Raw genomic sequence first — 23206 nt, 5'->3', positions numbered from 1 at the left:
CTCCTGTGTTGCCCAGGCTGGAGTACAGTCGTGTGATCTTGGCTCACTGCAACCTCTGTCCCCTGGGTTCAAGTGATTCTCCTGCTTCAGCCTCCCCAGTAGCTGGGCTTGTAGGTTCCTACCACCATGCCTGGCTAATTTTTATATTTTTTGTAGAGATAGGGTTTCACCATGTTGGCCAGGCTGGTCTCAAATTCCTGGCCTCAAGTGATCTGCCCACCTCAGCTTACCAAAGTCCTGGGATTTACAGCTATGGGCTACCACACCCAGCCTATGTTTGTCTTTCTTGTATCTTTTTTGATGAAGTGTGTATATTTAATTTTTTCTGCCTAGATTGGGGAAGAGAGGTTTTTGTTTTGTTAATGTTTGTTTTTCAGTTAAAAAAATGTATATGTGGTCTGGACGCGGTGGCTAAAGCCTGTAATCCCAGCACTTTGGGAGGCCGAGGTGGACGGATCACAAGGTCAAGAGATGGAGACCATCTTGGCCAACATGGTGAAACCCCGTGTCTACTAAAAATACAAAAATTAGCTGGGCCTGGTGGTGTGCACCTGTAGTCCCAGCTACTCGGGAGGCTGAGGCAGGAGAGTTGCTTGAACCCAGCAGGTGGAGGTTGCAGTGAGCCGAGATTGTGCCACTACACTCTAGCCTAGCACCTGGCGACAGAGTGAGACTCTGTTTCAAAAAAAAAAAGTATGTATGTATTCTTATGTAAGTCCTTTTTCAAGTATGTGGTTTGCAATTTTTTTTTTTTTTGACAAGATCTCACTCTGTCACCCGTGGTGGAGTGCAGTGGTGTAATCTCAGCTCACTGCAGCCTCACTAGCCTGGGCTCAAACGATCCTTCCACCTCAGTTGGGATTACAGGCATGAACCACTGCTCCTGGCTAATGTTTTGTATTTTTTGTAGATACAGGTGTCGCCATTTTGCTCGGGCTGATCTTGATCTCCTGGGCTCAAGTGATCCACCCACTTTGGCCTCCCAGAGTGTTGGGATTACAGGCGTGGGCCAGTCTGTGGCTTTTCTGTTCATTTACCTTGTAAAACAGAAGTTTTTAAAATTTTGATAAACTCTAGTTTATAAATTTTTTTATAGATTGTGTTTTTATAAAATATTTTAAAAATTTCAATAGCTTTTGGGGTACAAGTGGTTTTTAGTTACATGAATGAATTGTACAGTGGTGAAGTGTGAGATTTTAGTGCACTTATCGCCTGAGTAGTGTACATTGCCTTCAATATGTAGTTTGTTTATCCCTCATTTCCCTCCCAAGGCCCTTCTGAGTTTCCAGTGTCCATTATACCACTGTATATACCTTTGTGTACCCATCGTTTAGCCCCCACTTATAAGCGAGAATATACAGTATTCAGTTTTCCCTTCCTGAGTTACCTCACTTAGAATAATGGTCTCCAGCTCCATCCAAGTTGGTGCAAAAGACATTATTTTGTTCTTTATGTCTGGGTATTTTTTCATTTTGTATACATACCACATATTCTATATTTACTCATCAGTTGATGGGCACTTAGGTTAGTTACATATCTTTGCAATTGTGAACTGTGCTGTAATAAACCTATGTGTGCAGGTGTCTTTTTGATATAATGACTTCTTTTCCTTTGGGTAGATACCCAGTAGTGGGATTCTTGGATCCAATGGTAGATTTACTTCTTTGAGAAATCTCCATACTGTTTTCCATAGAGGTTGTACTAGTTTACCTTTCCACCAGCAGTTTATAAGTGTTCCCTTTTCACCACATGCACAGCACCATTTATTTTTTTTTCACTTTTTAATAATGGCCATTCTGGCTGGGCTAAGGTGGTATCTCATTTTGGTTTTAATGTACATTCTCCCAATGATTAGTGATGTTGCGCATTTTATCATATATTTGTTGGCCATTTTTATATCTTCTTTTGAGAAGTGTCTTCATGTCATTTGTCCACTTTTTGATGGGATTATTATTTTTTTCTTGTTGATTTGTTTGAGTTCCTTGTAGATTCTGGATATTAGTCCTTTGTTGGGTGCATAGTTTGCAAATAATTTTTTTCCATTCTGTGGATTGTCTCTTTACTCTGATGATTATTTCTTTTGCTGTGCAGAAGCTTTTAAATTTAGTTAGTTCCCATTTATTTGTTTTTGTTTTATTTGCTTTTGGGGTCTTACGCATAAATTCTTTGCTAGTGCCCAGAAGAGCTTTTCCTAGGATTTCTTCTAGAATTTTTATGGTTTCAGGTTTTAGATTTAACCCTTTAATACAGGGGTGTCCAGTCTTTTGGCTTCCTTGGACCACATTAGAAAAAGAATTGTCTTGGGACACACATAAAATACACTAACATGGTAGCTAATGAGCTAAAAAAAATTGCAAAAAGATCTTGTAATGTTTTAAGAATGTTTACAAATTTGAGTTGGGCCACATTCAAAGCCATTCAGGGTTATGGGTTGGCCAAATTGCTTTAATCCATCGAGGATTTTTGTAGGGATCAGGTTTTATTTTTCTACATGTGGCTATCCAGTTTTCTCAGCACCATTTATTGAATAGGGTGTCCTTTTCCCAATTTACGTTTTGATATGCTTTGTTAAAGATCAATTGGTTATAAGTATTTGGCTCTATTCCTAGGTTCTCTATTCTTTTCTATTGTCTTTCAGTAGAGTTTTGTATTTCTCTTTTACCTCCTTGATTACGTATATTGCTAGTGTTTTTTTTTGGCAGCTATTGTAAAAGGGATTGAATTCTTGATTTGGTTCTCATCTTGGTCACTGTTGGTATATATAGTGCTACTGATTTGCGTACATTGATTTTGTAACCTGAAACTTTGCTAAATTCATTTATTAAATCTTGGAGTCTTTTGGAGGAGTCTTTAGGGTTTTCTAGGTATATGATCATATTGTCAGCAAACAGAAATAGTTTGACTTTCTTTTTTCCAATTTGGTTACCCTTTATTTTTTTCTCTTGCCTAATTACTCTAGCTAGGACTTCTAGTATTATGATGAATAGAAGTGGTGAAAGTGAGCATCCTGGTCTTGTTCCAATCCTTGGGAGAGGTTGGGGATTCTTTCAACTTTTCCTCATTCAGTATAATGTTGGCTGTGGGTTTGTCATATATGGCTTTTATTATTTTGCGGTATATTCCTTCTGTGGCTAGATTGTTGCTGGTTTTTATCATAAAGGAATACTGGATTTTATCGAATGTTTTTTTCTGCATCCATTGAGGTGATTATATGGTTTCTGTTTTTAATTCTGTTTATGTGGTGATTTGCATTTATTGACTTGCATGTTAGGCCGTTCTTGTATTGTTGAAAAGAAATATCTGAGACTCGGTAGTTTATAAGAAAAGAAGTGTAATTGGCTTGTGGTTCTGCAGGCTGTACAGGAATCATGGCACCTGCATCTTCTTCTCAGGATGCCCCAGAAAGCTTTTACTTATGGCAGAAGGTGAAGCAGGAGCAGGTACTTCACATGGCGGATGCAGGAGCGAGAGAGAGAGATTAAGGAGGGACGTGTCACATACTTTTAAATGACCAGGTCTTGCAGGAACTCACTACCGCAAAGCGCCAATCCATGAAGGATTCACTTCCATGATCCAGACACATTCCACTAGGTCCCACCGTCAGCACTGAGGATTACAGTTCAGCAGGAGATTTGACTGGGGACAAATACACAAACTATATCACATATATTGAACCATTCCATCATCGCTTGGATGAAACCCACTTTATCATGGTCAGTTATCTTTTTGATGGGCTGCTGGATTAGTTAGTGTTTTGTTGAGGATTTTTGCATCTATTTTCATCAGGGATATTGCTCTGTAGTTTTTTTGTTGTTGTGTTTTTTTCCTGAGTTTGGGATCAGGGTGATGCTGGCTTCATAGAATGAGTTAGAGAAGATTCCCTCCTCTTTCTCAATCTTTTTTTTTTTTTTTTTTTTTTTTTTAATTTCAGGGGTAAATGTACAGGATGTGCAGGTTTGTTACATAAGTAAATGTGTGTTATGGGGGTTGGTTTTACAAATCATTTCATCACTCAGGTAGTAAGCCTATTACCCACTAGTTATATTTACTGCTTTTTTCCCTTCTCCCACCCTCCACCCTCTGATAGGCCCCAGTTTGTGTCCTTTACCTCTGTGTCTCCTTATGTTCTCTTCATTTACTTCCCACTTGTAAGTGATAACAGGTAGTATTTGGTCTTTTGTTTCTGTGTTAGTTTGCTAAGGATAATGGCCTCCAGCTCCACCCACATCTCTGCAAAAGGACATAATCTCATTCTTTCTTGTGGCTGCGTAATATTCCATGGTGTAGATATACCACATTCTCTTTCTCAGTGTTTTGAAATAGTTTCAGTAGGATTGGTACCACTTCTTTGAAGGTATGGTAGAATTCTGCTATGAATCCACTTGGTTCTGAGGTTTTTTTGGTTGGCTATTTTTTAAATTACCGATGCATTCTCACTGCTTGCTGTTGGTTTGTTCGGGATTTCTGTTCCTGATGCAAGCTCTGTGGGGGTTGTATGTTCACAGGAATTCAACCTTTCCTCTAGGTTTTCTGGTTTGTGTGTATAGAAGTGTTTATAGTAGCCTCAAATGATCTTTTGTATTTCTTTGGTGTCAGTTGTAGTGTCTTCTGGATTCTGTTTTTGGTGTTATACGTAAGAGCTTTTTATCAAACACAGATTTTCTCTAGTTTTTCTTAGAGTTTTACTATTTTGTATTCTGCATTCAGGGCTATCATTCATTTTACATTAACCTTTGTATACAGACTGAATAATAGGTTGAGATTCTCTTTTTTTTGGTCATATGATTGATTAGTTTTTTCACCATTATTACTTGGAAAAACTGACCTTTATTAAATTGCCTTTGCATCTTTGTCAAATATTAAATATCAATAGTCAATGATACTTGAGTGTTTTTTTTTTTTTGAAGTTCTCCATTGTATTTTATGGGTATGTATTTATCCTCTTTCTGATACAGTACCATTCTGTCTTGATTACTACAGCTTTTAAATATTTCTTACATGTTAACAAATTTAAATTTAAATTTGGTAGGGTGTCTTCCAACTTTTTTTTTCTTTTTAAAAATGGTTTTGACTATTCTAATATCTACTTTTTCACGTAAATTTTAGAATCACCCTGTCTATATCTACAAAGAATCTTGTTAGAATTATTTTGTGGATACATTCTTATTGTATATATTTGTGGGGTATACATGATATTTTGTTGTATGCATAGAATATGTGATCGAGTTCAGGTATTTGAGGTATCTATCACCTTGAAGATTTATTGTTTCTATGTGTTGGGAATATTTCTAGTTCTCTCTTCTAGATATTTAAAAATATATGAGACATCATCATTAATTGTAGTCACCCTACTGTGCTATCAAACATTAGAACTTATTCCTTCTAGCTGTATATTTGAACCTATCAACTTACCTCTTTTTATCTTCCCCCTTCCCTACTCTTCGTAGTCACTGGTAGCTATCATTCTAGTCTCTACTTCCACAAGATCACTTTATTGGGATTTTATTTGGAATTATTTTGAGTTTAAAGATCAATTTGGAGAATTGATGTTTTCACTATATTGAGTCATCTGATTCATCAGCACAGTATATCTCCTCACTTATTTAGCTAAGCCTTCTGTTTCTTTCACAAGTTTTATAATACATAAACTTAGGGGTCCTGATTATATTTTATTAGATTTATGCATAAGCATTTTTTGAGTTATCAGAAATAGCACTGTTTAAAATATTTTTTGGTTTCTAACTGTTCGTTGGTAGTGCATAGAAATTTTGTTGATTTTTCTTTTTTTTGAATGTTTTTTTTTTTAATAGATTCCTTGGGATTTTCTACATAAATGGTCATAGTATCTTGGAACGAATGTTTTTTATTTCTCCTATCCAAATGCCTGTTTTTTTTCTTGCCTTATTGTACTTACTAGGACTTCCAGATTGACCTTGAATGTGAATGTGGTGGGATTAGGTGTCTTTGCTTAAAACTTGACATTTAGAGGAGATATTTAATCTTTCATTATTAAATATATTGTTAACTGTAGGTTTCTTATATGTATTTATTATAGACTGAATGTTCGTGTTCCTCCAAAATTTATATATTGAAATTATCACCTCCAATCTGATAGTGGTGGGGATGGGAGGTGCAGGCCTTTGGGGGGGGTAATTAGATTTAGATCAGGTTATGAGGGTGGATTCTCTGTGATGTGATTAGTGCCTTCCTGAAATAAAGGACTACATACTAGAACTTCCTCTCTCCTGACCATACGAAGATACAGGAGAAGATGGCCCATCTGCAAGCCAGGAAGAGATCCCTCACCAACTTCCCGAATTATGAGAAATAAGTGTATGGTGATGAAGCCACCTAGTCTATGGTATTTTGTTATGGCAGCCCTAGCTAACTAAGACAATATGCATTATCAAGTTGAATAAGTTCTTTTCTATCACTGATTGGCTGAGAGTTTTTATCATGAATGGATGTTGAGTTTTGTCAAATGTTTTTTCTGAATTTTTTTATCTTATCTATTAATGTGGTTATTTACTTTGATTTTTGATTATTGAACCAGACTTGTGTTCTTGGAACAAAACCTTCTTGGTTGCAATGTATTGTTTTTTTTACATACTGGTTTAATATTTTGTGAAAGAGCTTAGCTTTTATGTTGATGAGGGATGTTGTTTTGTAACTTTGTTATGTTATATTGTGCTTGATTTTGGTATCAGGGTAATGGTAATAAAATGAACCTGGAAGTGTACCATCCTCTTTTGTTTTGGGGAAACTGTTATGAAAAAGTGATGTTATGTCTTCCTTAAATGTTTGGTAGAGTTTGCCAGTAGAGCCAACTGGGCTGGGGTTTTCTTTTCCATTTTTGAAAGCTTTTAACTGTGAATTCAGTATATTTAGTGCATATAGGACTATTCGAGTTCTTCCTTTCTCTAAGCTACCAAATTTATTTGCATAAAATTACTATAATAGTAATATTTCTTTGGGGCCAGTAGTGATGTATCTCCTAATTTTCCCTGAATTGGTTGGTAATTTGTGTCTTCTCTTTCTTTCTCTCCTTTTCTTGTTCTGGCTAGAAGTTTGTCAACTTTATTTCTTTCCTTCTACTTGCCTTCTTTTTCTAATATTTTAAGATGGATGCTTAAATTATTAATTTGAGACTTTTCTTTTTTTCTAATAGAAATGCTCTAAGCATTTCTTTAACTGTGTCCCACAACTTTGAGATGTTATATTTTCATTTTTATTCAGTTCCCTTGGGATTACCTTTTTGACCCATGGGCTATTAGTGTAGTGTTTAAATATACAAATATTTGAGACTTTTCTCTTACTGGCTTCTAATTTAATTCTCTTGTGGTCTAGAAACATGCTTTTAAAAAAAGTTAAAAAAAAAACAAAACAGTTTCTGGCCTCAAGCGATCCTCCCATCTCAGCCCCCCAAAGTGCTGCCCCTCATAGGCATGAGCCACTGCACCCAGCCCTTGGAAACATAGTTTGAATAATTTTAATTTTTAAAATATCTGATGAAGTATCTTTTGTAACTTAAAATATGATTTTACTGAATTTTCTGTGTGCACTTGTGAAAAATATGTACTCACTTGTCAACACTTAGTGCTGCTTCCTAGTCAGAGTCACTGTTGATCTTCACATGACTCAAATTAATCTTCCCAGCTGGACTTGTAGATTCTTCTTCTTATATTTTTAAGCAGGCTTTTCTCACTGAGCAGCCTGATAGATTTATTCTCTTCTCTTCTCCCCTCCCCTCCTCTCCTGTCCCCTCCCCTCCTCTCCTGTCCCCATCCCGTTCCCTCCCCTCCCCTCCCCTCCCATCTCCTCCCCTCACCCACCTCCCCTCTCTTTTCTTTCTGGCTTTCCTTCACTGAGAATCCAGAATATTAAAAAAAAAAGTATTTAGTTTCCAGCCTGTGCAACATAGCAGAGACCACATCTCTATAACAAATAAAAAATTAGTTGGGTGTAGTGCTAATTGCCTTGTAGTTCCAGCTACTTGGGAGGCTGAGCTGGGAGGATCTCTTGAGTTCAAGAGGTTGAGGCTGCAGTGAGCTATGTGGTGGTTGCACCACTGTAGTTGAGCCTCAGTAACAGAGTGAGACCCTCACCTGTAAACAGATGAACAAACAAAAAAAAACAAACAAAAAACCTAATAAAAATATTTATTTTGATATAATTTTAACCTTACAGAAAAGATGTAAGTTAAAAGGAGTGTATAGCTTCTTTATACTTCTTTTTCAGATTTACCAATTGCTAGCATTTTGTCTCATTGCTTTATTTTCACTTTACCCCTTCCTTCCTTTTCCCTCCTCCATTCCTCCTCAACTAACCCACTTTCCTGGACTTGCCATCTAGTCCCTCCAGGTATTCGTTCAATTCCTGTCTCCTGCAGGGCTAAGAGTCTCCATCTCCCCTCATTTGTATTCTGTAAACATGAACAGAATGTCAGGCCTTGGCCAGATACTATTTGAGGCATTGTAGACAACTTTGGCTGAAGATGATCTCCAGGCCCATGTGTCTTTCCAGAGAGTTTCTGTTATTTTTTTTTTTTGTAAGTCACTTAAATATGTACATTTTACTTCTTTAATCATAGCTTTATTTTGAACTGTGTCAGAATAAGAGTCACTGCAGCTATTATACTGAAAAGGACCAGTCTCTTTTCTGTCCCACCTAAATCTGACTTGCTGTATGAGACTACTCTAGCTGACTTTGCTGCCTGAGAGGGAATTATGCATTTGTGTATGTGTGTGAGTTTATGTTTTCTATGTACTCTGCAGTTGATTTGGTGTTGTATATGTCAGTTTACATATACCAGTATCACACTGTTTTAATTATAGTGTTTTTATATTCTCTGTACTTAGTGGAGCTAATTTGCCTCAGTCATTTAAAATATATTCTTCCTTTACTCACATACTTATTTTTACAGAGGCATTGTAGAATCAAGGTTGTTGACACATTTTTAGGAAATATGGATTTCCCTCCCAATCTCTTGCCCTCACCTTGCTTATTTGTTATAGCTTTCTATTCTTGATTGTGTTTCATTGAAGAAAGGAGTCATAATCTTTGAAGAAGGACCTGTCTTTCTTATTATGGCTTTACCTTTTCTTTCTTTTTTTTTTTCCTAAAGAAAGGATGTCACCTTCCTCTCTGTTTCCTACCTTATGAAGTACCTGTTACATACAAGCACTGAGCTAATACCTGAAGTGGGCATGAGGTGGTACACAAAGAGTTAAACAAAGTGAAATAAACAAAGCATGTTATGAAAAAAAATTGGGATAAAATAATATAGGTTTATAATTAAAATCGTGCATTTTACATTTAAAAATGATGCCAGTTTCTAGTCAGTTTATTTTTTACCTTTTAAAAACATCTCTTTTTTCTTTGTCCTTATTTTTAAGGGTCACACAGCAATGCTTCATACTGGTTCATGGCATCCCAAAATAAAGGGAGAATTTATGACTTGCTCAAATGATGCGTGAGTATTGTTGATAATTCATCTAATGCATTCATATCTTTAGGTATTTTATTTAATGTTTGTATTGTTACAATTTTGGCAGTAAAGTAGTAAATGGAATATTAGGAATTCTTACTTTATATATACATATTTTTTGTTTTTTGTTTTTTGAGAGGGAGTCTCACTCTGTTGCCCAGACTGGAGTGCAGTGGTGCAATCTTGGCTCACTACAACCTCCGCTTCCTGGGTTCAAGTGATTCTCCTGCCTCAGTCTCCCGAGTATCTGAGATTACAAGTGCCCACAATCACATTCGGCTAATTTTTATATTTCAGTAGAGATGGGATTTGACCATGTTGGTCAGGCTGGTCTCGAACTCCTGACCTCAAATGATCCACCTGCTTCGGCCTCCTAAAGTGCTGAGATTACAGGCGTGAACTACTGTGCCCGGCCTATATATTCTTGTTCTTTTCATTGATATTATGTGATAGTGTAGGATTTGGTTAAACAAAAATGGACACTATGAAACCAAGAGTGTTATAAATTCCTGTAGACTTTATTAAGGTTGGGTTAGATTGATGCTATTAAGTGGACTCAAAGGGCATTGCAGTTGTGACTAATTGTTACTTTTTATGGTAAAGACTTATTTCCATCTGAGTCTAATAGCTTACACAAGCTTATTGGCTAAGATTGATTTTGAAAGTTATAACTGAGGAAATTGATTACATTTTCTCTTTTTTTTTTGAGATGGAATTTCATTCTTGTTGCGCAGGCTGGAGTGTAATGGTGTGATTTCGGCTTACTGCCACCTCCGCCTCACAGGTTCAAGTGATTTTCCTGCCTCAGCCTCTTGAGTAGCTGGGATTACCGGCATGCACCACCACACCAAGTTACTTTGGTATTTTTAGTAGACATGGGGTTTCACCAAGCTGGCCAGGCTGGTCTCTGAACTCCTGACCTCAGGTAATCCACCCACCTCGGCCTCCCATAGTGCTGGGATTATAGGCGTGAGCCACCATGCCCAGCCCTAAAATTTTATTTTAACTTTTGTGAGTACACAGAAGGTATATGTATTTATGGGGTATGTGAGATATTTTGATATAGCCATGTAATGCATAATAATCACATCATGTAAAATGATTATCCATCCCCTCAAGCATTTATCCTTTGTATTATGAACAATCCAATTAAACTCTTTTAGTTATTTTATTTATTTTATATTTTTTTGAGACAGAGTTTCACTCTTGTCACCCAGGCTGGAGTGTAGTGTCATGATCTCAACTCACTGCAACCTCTGCCTCCCGGGTTCAAGTGATTCTCCTGCCTCAGCCCCCCATGTAGCTGGGATTACAGGCGCTTGCCGCCATGCCCAGCTAAATTTTGTATTTTCAGTAGAGACAGGTTTCACCATGTTGGCCAGGCTGGCCATGAACTCCTGACCTTAGGTGATCCCTGTGCCTTGGCCCTCCAAAGTGCTGAGATTTCAGACACGAGCCACTGCTACCCAGCCTCTTTTAGTTATTTTAAAATGTACAATTATATTATTGACTATAGTCACCCTGTTGTGCTATCAATTATTAGGCCTTATTCATTCTTTCTGTTTTTTTTTTTTGTTTGTTTTTTAGCCCATTAATCATCCTAACCTCATTCCCACCCCCCACTACCCTCTCCAGCGTCTGGTAACCATCCTTCTCCTCTTTATGTTCATGAGTTCCATTGTTTTGATTTTTGGATCTCACAAATAAGTGAGAACATGCAATGTTTGTCTGCATGCCTGGCTTATTTCATTTAATGTAATGATCTCCAGTTCCACTAATGTTGTAAATTACTGAATCTCATTCTTTTTTCATGGTTGAATAGTACTCTATTGTATGTATGTGCCACATTTTCTTTATCCATTCATCTGGTGATGGACGCTTAGCTTGCTTCCAGATTTTGGCTATTGCAAACAGTGCTACAACAAACATGGGAGCACGACTATCTTTTTGATGTACTGATTTCCTTTGTTTTGGTTATATACTCAGCAGTGGGATCACTGTATCATATGGTGGCTCTATTTTTAGGTTTTTGAGGAACCTCTAAATTGTTCTTCATAATGGTTGTACAAAGTTACATTCCCATCAGCAATGTATGAGGGTTCCCTTTTCTCCACATCCTTGACAGTGATTAAGTGGTTAAGATTCTTTTGCATTTATATCTGCTCATCCATGACTGAAGGATATCATAGGGAATATTTCAGCAGCTTTTCCCTGTATTGTTATACTGTGTGATTCATTTTAGTATTAAAAGTACTTCATAAGAATGCACTTTGATTATAGAGAAAATGACAATAAAAAATCTTGTAAGTTAAAAAAATATAGATGGTATTATTTAGGTGAACCATTACTTCAGTTAAATATCTTTTTTGTTCTTAGGTTATTTTGTCTTTCATCTTTTAACTTTCTGATAAATTTGCTTTATTAACATTCATAGTTGCTGTTCGTATTCTTAGATACTTTATGTTTTCTGAAATTTATCTTTAGAAGACAAATTACATAATTTCACTTTCATAGAGAAATTTAAAAAATTAATTTGATCTAAAAGAAACTGAAAGTTGTCAATCTATACAAATAAGAATGTGACTAAAATAAAATAAATATATTTGGCTAAGATTTCTGGTAAATCAGATTATGTAGTGTTATTTCTTTTCTTATCTTAGTTTTTTTAGCAGCATAATTACCTTTTTAAGTAGTTAAGGTATGTTTGTTTAAGGTTACATTTTTTATTTCAATATTAGGGAGTGAAATTTATCAGCAATCTAAATTAATAATATGGCATGACTAGGTAAGGTTTATTCTAGGTAAGGTTTATTCTAGGATGTGAGGATATTTTACCATCAGGATATTTCAGTATTCTTCTTTATTGAACAAATGAAAGGTGAATATTATATGATTTTATTATGTGATAAAGTGGACATTTGATAAAATTTAGCAGTCTCTCCCAGTAAAAGTTCTAAGTAAAATAGAGATCAGAAGAAATTACCTAAATCTGATAAAAGTTACTTATTAAAATTTAAAGTAAATATTGTATTAAATAATAGAGTACTGTAATCCCAGCTACTCAGAAGGCTGAGGCAGGAGAATTGCCTGAACCCAGGAGGCGGAGGTTGCGGTGAGCCGAGATCGCGCCATTGCTCTCCAGCCTGGGTAACAAGAGCGAAACTCCAACCCCCCAAAAAATAATAATAATAATAATAGAGTACTGAAGCTACTTGCATTTAAAAAGGAAACAAGACAGGGATGTCCATAATTACTAAGAGACTTAAGCAGCAGAGACTTTATGCAATGTGTTAAGAAAATGAATAATTGGTATTAACAAATACACTACTGGACCACCGAGGACTTGGGCTATTCTGGTTAAAACTTAAGTTAAATAGAGCAGTTGGGAAGAAAACCTTGTTCTCAAAACTCTTTATGGATCAGCATGAATGGTGGTCTCTCATAATTGATAATGTAATAACTTTTATGAACACTACAGCAGTTTTTCCCAAATTGATTTCTAGGATATGTAAATCAGAAGTTTGACAAAAGACATTCTGTGGTCAAATAAATTTGAGAAGCATTGAATGTTATATTCCAAGACCAGTGATACACAAGCAACATTTAAAAGGTTTTTTTTTTTTTTTTAATTTGTTTTCCTTTTTTGATCACATCAGTGACCAGTTAAAAAATAAAAAAAAAATTTTTTTAATTTCAGCAGGTTTTAGGGGGAACAGCTGGTGTTTGGTTACATGAATAAGTTCTTTAGTGATGATTTCTGAGATTTTGGTGCACCCATCATCTGACCAGTGTACACTGTACCCAATGGGTACTTTCCACCTGCCACCCTTTTCCCCCAAGTCCCCAAAATCCAATGTATCATTCTTGTGTCCTCATCGCTTAGCTCCCACATGTGAGTGAGAACATATGATATTTGGTTCTCCATTCCTGAGTTGTTTCACTCAGAATAATAGTCTCCAATTCCATCTAGATTGATACAGATGCCATTATTTTGTTCCTTTTTATCGCTGAGTAGTATTCCATGGTGTGTGTGTGTGTGTGTATCTCACATGTTCTTTATATATATACACATATATATCTCTCTCACATGTTCTTTATCTATATATATCTCTCACGTGTTCTATATATATATCTCATGTGTTCTTTATCCACTCGTTGATTGATGGGAATTTGGGCTGGTTCCAGGTTTTTGCATTTGCAAATTGTGCCTCTATAAACATGCATATTCAAGTATCTTTTTTGTATAATGACTTCTTTTCCTGTGGATAGATACCTAGCAGTGGGATTGCTGGATCAAATGGTAGACCTACTTTTAGTTCTGTAAGTAATCTCTGCACTGTTTTCCATAGTGGTTGTGCTAGTTTACATTCCCACCAACAGTGTGAAGATTGTAAAAGTGTTGCATTTTCACCACATCCCCGCCAACATCTATTTTTTAATATTTTTTTATTATGGCCATTCTTGCAGGAGTGAGGTGGTATTGCATTGTGGTTTTCATTTGCATTTCCCTGATAATTGGTGATGTTGAGCATTTTTCCACATACTTGTTGGCCATTTGTATATCTTTTAAGAATTGTCTATTTGTCCTTAGTCCACTTTTTGATGGGATTTTTTTTCTTGCTGATGTATTTGACTTCCTTGTAGATTCTAGATATTAGTCCTTTGTCAGATGCATAGATTGTACAGGTTTTTCTCACACTCTGTGGGTTGTCTCATAATTCTGCTATTTCTTTTGCTGTGCAGAAGGTTTTTAGTTTAATTAAGTCCCATCTATTTATCGTTGTTTTTGTTGCATTTGCTTTTGGGTTCTTGGTCCTGGAGTCTTTGCCTAAGTGGATGTCCAGAAGAGTTTTTTTGATGTTATCTTCTAGAATCTTTATGGTTTCAGTTCTTAAATTTAAGTATTTGTTCCATTTTGAGTTGATTTTTGTATGAGATGAGAGATGAGGATCCAGTTTCATTCTTCTTCATGTGGCTTGCCAATTCTCCCAGCACCATTTGTTGAATAGGGTGTCTTTTCCCCACTTTATGTTTTTGTTTACCTTGTCAAAGGTCAGTTGGTTGCAAGTATTTGGTTTTGTTTCTGGATTCTCTATTCTGTTTCATTGGTCTGTGTGCCTATTTTTATACCAGTACCACACCGTTTTGGTGACTGTGGTCTTACAGTATAGTTTGAAGTCAGATAATGTGATGCCTCCAGATATATTCTTTTTAACTTAGTCTTGCTTTGGCTATATGGGCTCTTTTTTGGCTTCCTGTGAATTTTAGGGTTGTTGTTTTGTAGTTCTGTGAAGAATGATGGTGGTATTTTGATGGGAATTACATTGAATTTGTAGATTGCTTTTGGTAGTATGGTCATTTCCTCATTATTGATTCTACCCATCTATGAGCATGGGATGTGTTTTCATTTGCTTGTCTCATCTAAAATTTTTTTCAGCAGTGCTTTGTAATTTTCCTTGTAGAGGTATTTCACGTTCTTGTTTAGGTAAATTCCTAAGGTTTTTTTTGTTTGTTTGTTTTTGCAGCTATTGTGCAAGGGGTTGAGTTCTTGATTTGATTCTGAGCTTGGTTGCTGTTGGTGTATAGCAGAGGTACTGATTTGTGTACATTAATTTTGTATCCGGAAACTTTACTGAATTCATTTACCAGTTCTAGGAGCTTTTTGGATGAGCCTTTAGGGTTTTCTAGGTACACAATATCATCAGCAAACAGTGACAGTTTGACTTCCTCCTTATCAATTTGGATGCCCTTGATTTCTTTCTCTTGTCTGATTGCTCTGGCTAGGACTTCCAGTACTATGTTGAATAGAAGTTGGGAAAGTGGGCATCCTTGTCTTGTTCTGTGCTTTGGGAATGCTTTTAACTTTTCCCCATTCAGTATAATGTTAGCTGTGGGATTGTCATAGATGGCTTTTATTATGTTAAATATGTCCCTTCTATACCAATTTTGCTGAGGATTTTAATCATAAAAGGAGCTGGATTTTGTCAAATGCTTTTTCTGCATCTATTCAGAAGATCATGTGATTTTTGTTTTTAGTTTTGTTTATGTGGTATATCATATTTATTGACTTGCAGATGTTAAACCATCCCTGGTATGAAACCCAGTTGATCATGGTGGATTATCTTTTTGATGTGCTTTTGGATTCAATTAGTTAGTTGTTTTTTTTTGAGGATTTTTACATTTATGTTCATCAGGGATATTGGTTTGTAGTTTTCTTTTTTTGTTATGTCCTTCCCTGTTTGGGGTATTAGGGTGATACAGGCTTCATAGAATGATTTAGGGAAGAGTCCCTCTTTCTGTGTCCTGTGGAACAGCATCAATACAATTGGTATCAGTTCTTTGAATGTCTGATAGAATTTAGCTGTGAATTATTCTGTCCTAGACTTTTTTTTGTTGGCAATATTTTTTATTACTACTTCAATCTCGCTGCTTGTTATTAGTCTGTTCAGAATTTTTGTATCTTTCTGGCTTAATCTGGAGGGTTGTATATTTCCAGGAATGATCCATCTCCTCTAGGTTTTCTAGTTTATGTGGATAAAGGTGGTCATAGTGGCCTTGAATAATCTTTTGTATTTTTGTGGAATCAGTAGTAATATCCCCCGTTACATTTCTAATTGAGCTTATTTGGATTTTCTCTCTCTCTCTTTTTTTTTTTTTTGATTAATCTTGCTAGTGGTCTGTCGATTTTATTTATCTTTTCAAAAAACTAGCTTTTTGTTTCATTTATCTTTTGTATTTTTTTTCCATTTGAATTTCATTTAGTTCTGCTCTGATCTTGTTATTCTGTTTTCTTCTGCTGGGTTTGGATTGTTCTTGTTTCTCCAGTTCCATGAGGTGTGACCTTAGATTGTCTATTTGTGCTCTTTCAGACTTTTTGATATAGGCATTTAATGCTATGAACTGTCCTCTCAGCTTTTGCTGTCTCCCAGAGGTTTTGGTAGGTTGTGTCACTATTAGCATTCAGTTCAAAGAATTTTTGAATTTCCTTCTTGATTTCATTGTTGACACAGGGATCACTCAGGGATAGGTTTTTAATTTTCACGTATTTGCATAGTTTTGAGGTTCCTTTTAGAATTGATTTCCAATTTTATTCTACTGCGGTCTGAGAGAGTACTCAATATAATTTCGATTTCCTTAACTTTACTGACTTATTTTGTGGCATATCATATGGTTTGTCTTGAAGAATGTTCCATGTACTGATGAATAGAATGTATGTTCTGCAGTTGTTGGGTAGAATGTTCTGTAAATATCTGTTAAGCCCATTTTCTCTAGGGTATTTAAGTCCATTGTTTCTTTGTTGCCTTTCTGTCTTGATGACTAGTGCTATCAGTGGAGTATTGAAGTCCTCCGCTAATATTGTGTTGCCGTCTATCTCATTTCTTAGGCCTAGTGGAATTGTTTTATAAATGTGGGAGCTCCAGTGTTAGGTGTATATATATTTAGAATTGTGGTATTTCCCTGTTGGATTAGTCCTTTTATCATTATATAATATCCTTCTTTGACTTTTTAAACTGCTGTTGCTTTAAAGTTTATTTTGCCTCATACAAGAATAGCTACTCTTGCTTGCTTTTGGCATCCATTTCCATGGAATGTCTTTTCACCCCTTTACCTTAAATTTATGTGAGTCCTTATATGTTAGGTGAGTCTCCTGAAGACAGCAGAAATTTGGTTGGTGAATTCTTATCTATTTTGCCATTCTGTATCTTTTAAGTGGAGCATTTAGGCCATTTACATTCAATGTTATTATTGAGATGTGAGGTACTGTTCTATTCATCATTCTGTTTGTTGCCTAAATACTTTGGTTTTTGTTTGTTTGTTTTGTTTTCATTGTGCTATTGTTATACAGGTCCTATGAGATTTATGCTTTAAGGAGGCTCTATTTTGGTGTATCCTGAAGATTTGTTTCAAGATTTAGAGTTCCTTTTAGCAGTTCTTGTAGTGTTGGCCTGGTAGTGGCAAATTCTCTCATCACTTTTTTATCTGGAAAAGACTATCTTTCCTTCATTTATGAAGCTTAGTTTCACTGGATATAAAATTCTTAGCTGGAAATTGTTTGTTTAAGGAGGCTAAAAATAGGACCCTAGTCTCTCCTAGCTTGTGAGGTTTCGTCTGAGAAATCTGCTCTTAATCCGATAGGTTTTCCTTATAGGTTACCTGGTGCTTTTGTCTCACAGCTCTGAAGATTCTTTTATGGTCTTGACTCTAGATAACCTGAAGACTATGTACCTAGGCAGTGATCTTTTTGGGATGAATTTTCCAGGTGTTCTTTGAGCTTCTTATGTTTTGTTGTCTAGATCTTTAGCAAGGTTCAGGAAATTCTCCTTATTCCCTCAAATATGTTTTCCAAAGTTTCAGATTTCTCTTCTTCCTCAGGAACACCAATTATTTTTAGGGTTGTTCTTTTAATATAATCCCAGACTTCTTGGAGGCTTTGTTCATTTTTTAAAATTCTTTCTTATCTTTGACAGAATGAGTTAATTCAAAAGCATGAAGTTCTTTCTTCTGCTTGTTCAATTCTATTGCTGAGACTTTCCAGTGTGTTTTGCATTTCTCTAAGTGTGTCTTGATTTCCAGACACACTAGTTTTTTTACTTATGGTATCTATTTCACTGAAGAGTTTTCCTTTTATATCCTGTATCATGTTTTTTATTTCTTTAAGTTGAAGTTCACCTTTCTCTGATGACTCCTTGGTTTGCTTAATAATTGACCTTCTAAATTCTTTTTCTGGCAATTCAGAGATTTCATTTTCATTTGGATCCATTGCTGATGAGCTGGTGTGATCTTTTGGGGGTTCTTAGAACCTTGTTTTGTCATATTACCAGAATTGTTTTTCTGGTTCCTTCTCATTTGGGTATACTATGTCAGAGGGAAGATCTGGGATTCAAAGGCAGTTGTTCAGATTCTTTTGTCCCACAGGGTACTCCCTTGATGTGGTGTTCTCTTCCTTCCCTAGGAATGAGGCTTTCTGAGAGCTGAACTGGAGTGATTGTTTTTGTTCTTCTGGATCTAGCCGTCCAGTGGAGCTACTGAGCTTCAGGCTGGTACTGGGGTGTGTCTGCAAAGAGTCCTGGGATGTGATTCATCTTGAGGTCTTGCATCCCTGGATACCAACACCTAAACTGGTGGAGGTAGCAAGGGAATGAAGTGGACTCTGTGAAGGTCCTTGGTTGTGTTTTTGTTTAATGTGCTGGTTTTGTGTTCGTTGGTTTCCAGTCAGGAGGTGGCGCTTTCAAGAGTGCGCTAGCCGTGTTCTTATAGGGAGGATGTGGACTTGCCTAGGGGCAAGGCACAGTGGCTCATGCTTATAATCCCAGCACTTTGGGAGGTAGAGATAGGTGGATTACTTGAGATCAGGAGTTTGACACTAGCCTGGCCAACATGGTGAATCTCTGTCTGTACTTAAAACAATGACAGCAACAACAACAAACTTGTTCTAGGGATACCTGGTTAAGTATTCAGGTTTCTCATGCAGTGGGCAGGACCATAGAGCTTTCAAGAGATTATGACATTTGTCTTTGGTTACCTGGGTGAGTAGAGAAAGACCGGCAGGTGGGAGAAGGGATAGACATATCTGTGCTCAACCTCTCCTTGGGCATGAGGCTTGCTGTGGCTGCTGTGGGGAGGTAGGAGTGTGGTTTCTAGTCTAGTGGAGTTATATTCCCCAGGGAGATTATGGCTGCCTCTGCTGAGTCATACAGGTCACCAGGGAAATGGGGGAAAGCCTGCAGTCACAGTCCTCTGTGCACTCCCAGGTGGCCCCCAGTCCTAAAGGCTGGTCTCACTCCTGCCATGCTCCACTCAACTGCATCGAGTATTTCCAGGCAGCTGATGACCAGGGCTGAGAACTTTCCCCAGACCACAAGACTCCCTGTTGAGAAAGCAAGCAGACTCACAGTTTTTCGGTGTCTCAGGGAGCCTGCAGTGGTGATCCAGTTACCTCAAAGGGTCTGTGGATTATTTTGGCTTTCCTGGTATGTTCCTATGGAAGTTCTTGGAGCAAAAGTTCATGATGTGAGTCTCTACACATTGCTCTGTCTGTCTGAGCAGAAAATGCAAGCTAGTCCTGCCTCCTATTCACCATCTTAAAGATCCATTTAAAAGGTTTTGAATAGGGTATAAGGAAACTTATTGAACTGTATTAATCCTCTAAACAACAGTTTAGATAAAGTTCCACAGATGTGACATCTTTTACTGGGTATAAAATGTAGTTTATCTCATTCTTTTAAAAGATAATTCTTTAGTTCCCTGTCCAAATCATTGAACAGTAGTTTGATTAAAATGTACTTGCAAGTCTTTCTCAGTCCAAGAAAGAATATAACTTGAATTGAGCTATCAATATTTAAAAATAATTATCCTTGGAGATCAAAAGCTTCCATTGTTTAGGCAGTTAGTATCCAGAATCATGGTTTTGTTATTTTACCCTAAGACATTAGAGTAAGAAGGTTTTAATTTTATTATTGGTTGTATTAAATGGTTTAATTTTATTATTGAGCAAACTCTGGATTAACAGGATAAACAAAGTAAAATTACTAATACTTTTGATTATACTTCAGTGTGATTGTCAAATGAATATTTTATCACATGACACTATAAAATATCCTAAATAGTTTTCAGAAAAAGAAAAGAATAACCATGGTTTATTTGTTATTTTTCTTCATACTGGAAAACTGCATGGATTGTTAAGAACCACTGGTGTCTGATCAGGCATCATCAGAATTCATAGGTCTAATACTATGAAGTTCATTTTGGATTAAGAAACACTCTTTTGATTCAGGAATTAGTTCAGTGAGGACCTTTGGGCAAAATTTGCTCTGTATTTCTTAAAGTACCTTATATATCAGAGAGCACTCTGCTTTCATTGCTTTATCTTATTCTCTTCTATGTTGCTTAGCATGACAGAGAGAAACATCAACTGCACATTTTATAAACTCCTCACTCCCTTGGAAGACTTTATTGAGGGCTGTTTAGGCTTTAAATTAGGATCATTTTAGCAGGCTCTGTCATATTCATAATAGTAATATCCTCCTCTTCTTTTTCTCATTCCTGCTTTCTATCTCTCCTCTCCTCCTGCCTCACATTATAGGCACCTGGAAGCTACATATGTTGAATACTATGACCATGGTGTAGATAGCCTCTGGATAAAAAAGTTTATTTACTTCAATGCCTCCTGTGTCATCACAGCGTTATGCACTTACTGCTTAATATACATGATGAATGTTTGTGAAGCTATGGCTGTTGCAAGTATTGGATGGAGAGCTCTGACGAGGTCACTGAGAAACATTAATGTAAACAGCACATACTATGAATTAGTTTAGACGCAGTTGGAGTGAAGAGTCAGATGGCATTTGTGAGAAACTATTCTGGTGAAAGCCAAGCCAGCACTCATTGTTTTCTTCCGGCCTCATGCATACTAAGTTAAATTATGGACATCTTTTCTGAGTGTGAGTCAGAGATGCTAGTGCCTTAACTTTTTAATTCCAGGAGTTTTCGTATAAAATAAATCTGAGATGAGGTGAATGTAGGAGTGAAATGAAGAGGAAGAGCGCAAGATGGCAATCTTTTTGGGGTCACTTTTTACAAATGCTTACAAATAGATCCTATGGCTGTTTTGTGATCTCTGCCAGTTCCTCCTCTTTTATTTCACCCTAGATCCACTTTTTCCATGCCCACCTTAAGAAAAAAAATTACAATGGGCTTGCCACTGCCTCACTATTCTTCCATATTTTCTATCTCTTCTGACTATGGAAAAAAAACAACATCTTCCTGCTTTTTCCTCCTTGTTAACCTATGACACACAGATAAACATTTCACAATGAGTTACTATGAAAAATTGGGACGATTAGATAAAAATAACAAACACTGAGGAGATAAAACTTCACAAAAGTTTTTGTTTTTATAAGTATTGGGAGGCTATTCAAAACTTTTTCTAAAATACAAATAGTTGAAACTTTTCTTCAAAGTTCCTCCTCATCTCTGCCAAAACACGTAATTCCCCAAAGCTGAAAGTTTTACTGATTATTCATCAGTTAATAGGAAAAAAAATCATTCATAAGTCCTTAACTTATGAATGGTTTACTTTACTTTCATTTCAAAAGTAACCAATTCTTCCATTAGGACTACACAGAGTGGAAGGCATAGTAAAAATGCGTTAAGTCACTCAGAGGGAAGAACTATTCTGCCATAAAGAAAGTGGACAAACATAAGTACCTTAGTTTCCCTTTTAGCAAAGTGAAGTGATTAACTCTGTAGTAGTTAAGACTCTTGTCTAAAATTTCTATGATTCTCACTTACACACAGAAAGTGTTTAATATTATTCTGCTGAATTAAAGACTGTACATGTGATTTGTGAACCTTGATCCGTGCCCTTTGCAATGTGACTTTGCATCTACTCCCACTAAGAGGCCATGTCTATTTCTTCACCCCATGAATCTGAGCTTGTCAACAGAATGTGTCAAAAGTTTTATGGTGTGCCTATTTGGAGCATAGGGCTTTTAAGGGTTCTTGGCTAGGCGTGGTGGCTCACGCCTGTAATCCTAGCACTTTGGGAGGCTGAGGAGGGCAGATCACAAAGGCCAAGAGATGGATACCAACCTGGCCAACATGGTGAAACCCCGTCTCTACTAAAAATCCAAAAATTAGCTGGGCTTGGTGGTGTGTGCTATAGGCCCAGCTACCGGAAGGCTGAGCCATGAGGATTGTTTGAACTCAGGAGGCGGAGGTTACAGTGAGCCGAGTTCGCACCACTGCATTCCAGCTTGGCGATAGAGCGAGACTCTCTCTAAAAAAAAAAAAAAAAAAAGAGTTCTTACATGCTTATATGCTTATATTCCCTTGGGAACTATGACACTGCTGTCTGATCTAGCCCTGGCTATATTGGAGGGTGGAAAAGTTGGTAGAAGAAAGGTCAGTTGTCTCAGCTCAGGCCATCCTAGACCATCTTATATCCAGTCAACCCCCAAACTTGTCAGAGAGCTTAGCCTAGATCAGCAAAATTCACCGCAGACATATGAGTGAACGCAGCTAGGACAGAACTACCTAGCTGGCTGGTAGATGTGTAAGCAATGATATATGCTGGTTATTTTAAGCTATTGAATTTTGGGAATGGTTTGTTATACGTCAGTTAAAAACTGATGCAATGATATTACTGAATCATGTTATGTAGAATCCTGGTTATGAAGAAAAATGTTTTTTGTTCTTAGAAGATACCAGCTGATGAATAGGTATAAAATATAAGATATGCAACTTTCTTTTAAGTGGTCTAGCAAAAATAAAGTATGTATGGTGTCGTGTGTGTGTGTGTGTTTCTGTGTGTATATACAGAGAAAGAGAGGAGAGAGAGAAAGATTGAGAATACAGATATGATTAACTGTTATGATATATGATGTTTGTTGAAAAGGACATATTTGTTGTGCTCTTTAAAGTTTTTTGTAGTTTTGAAGCTTTTCTTTATTTTTTTTTTTTTTGAAAGGAAGAATTAACACTCTGTATTCGACATGGTTGTATATGTGGAAATTCCAAAGAAATCTGTAAATAAACTTGCAGATTTATTGACAAGAAATCACATGTGAATTTTAGCAACACTGCTGGTTATAAGGTAAACAGACAAAAATCCAGAGTATTTCTGAACACTAGCTGCAACAATTGGGAATAAATTTTTTTTTTCCCATTTATTTATTTTATTGCATTTTAGGTTTTGGGGTACATGTGAAGAACATGCAA

General features: G+C 36.5%; 1 protein-coding gene across 3 annotated transcripts in view; it reads left to right on the top strand.

Annotated features, from left to right (window-relative positions):
* Positions 1–23206, top strand: part of WDR70 (WD repeat domain 70) — a 329425-nt gene that overhangs the window by 102915 nt on the left and 203304 nt on the right. For all 3 annotated transcript variants that reach the window (XM_017548233.2, XM_017548235.2, XM_037745605.1), the window contains exon 9: positions 9396–9472. In XM_017548233.2, the coding sequence (XP_017403722.1) occupies positions 9396–9472 (77 nt within the window). The remainder of the gene's footprint in view (positions 1–9395; positions 9473–23206) is intronic.

This window comes from Cebus imitator, unplaced genomic scaffold, assembly GCF_001604975.1.
Source record: "Cebus imitator isolate Cc_AM_T3 unplaced genomic scaffold, Cebus_imitator-1.0 Scaffold205, whole genome shotgun sequence".
Lineage (NCBI taxonomy): Eukaryota > Metazoa > Chordata > Mammalia > Primates > Cebidae > Cebus > Cebus imitator.
The sequence above is the reverse complement of the archived record's forward strand: the minus strand, read 5'-3'. Positions and strand labels throughout refer to the sequence as shown.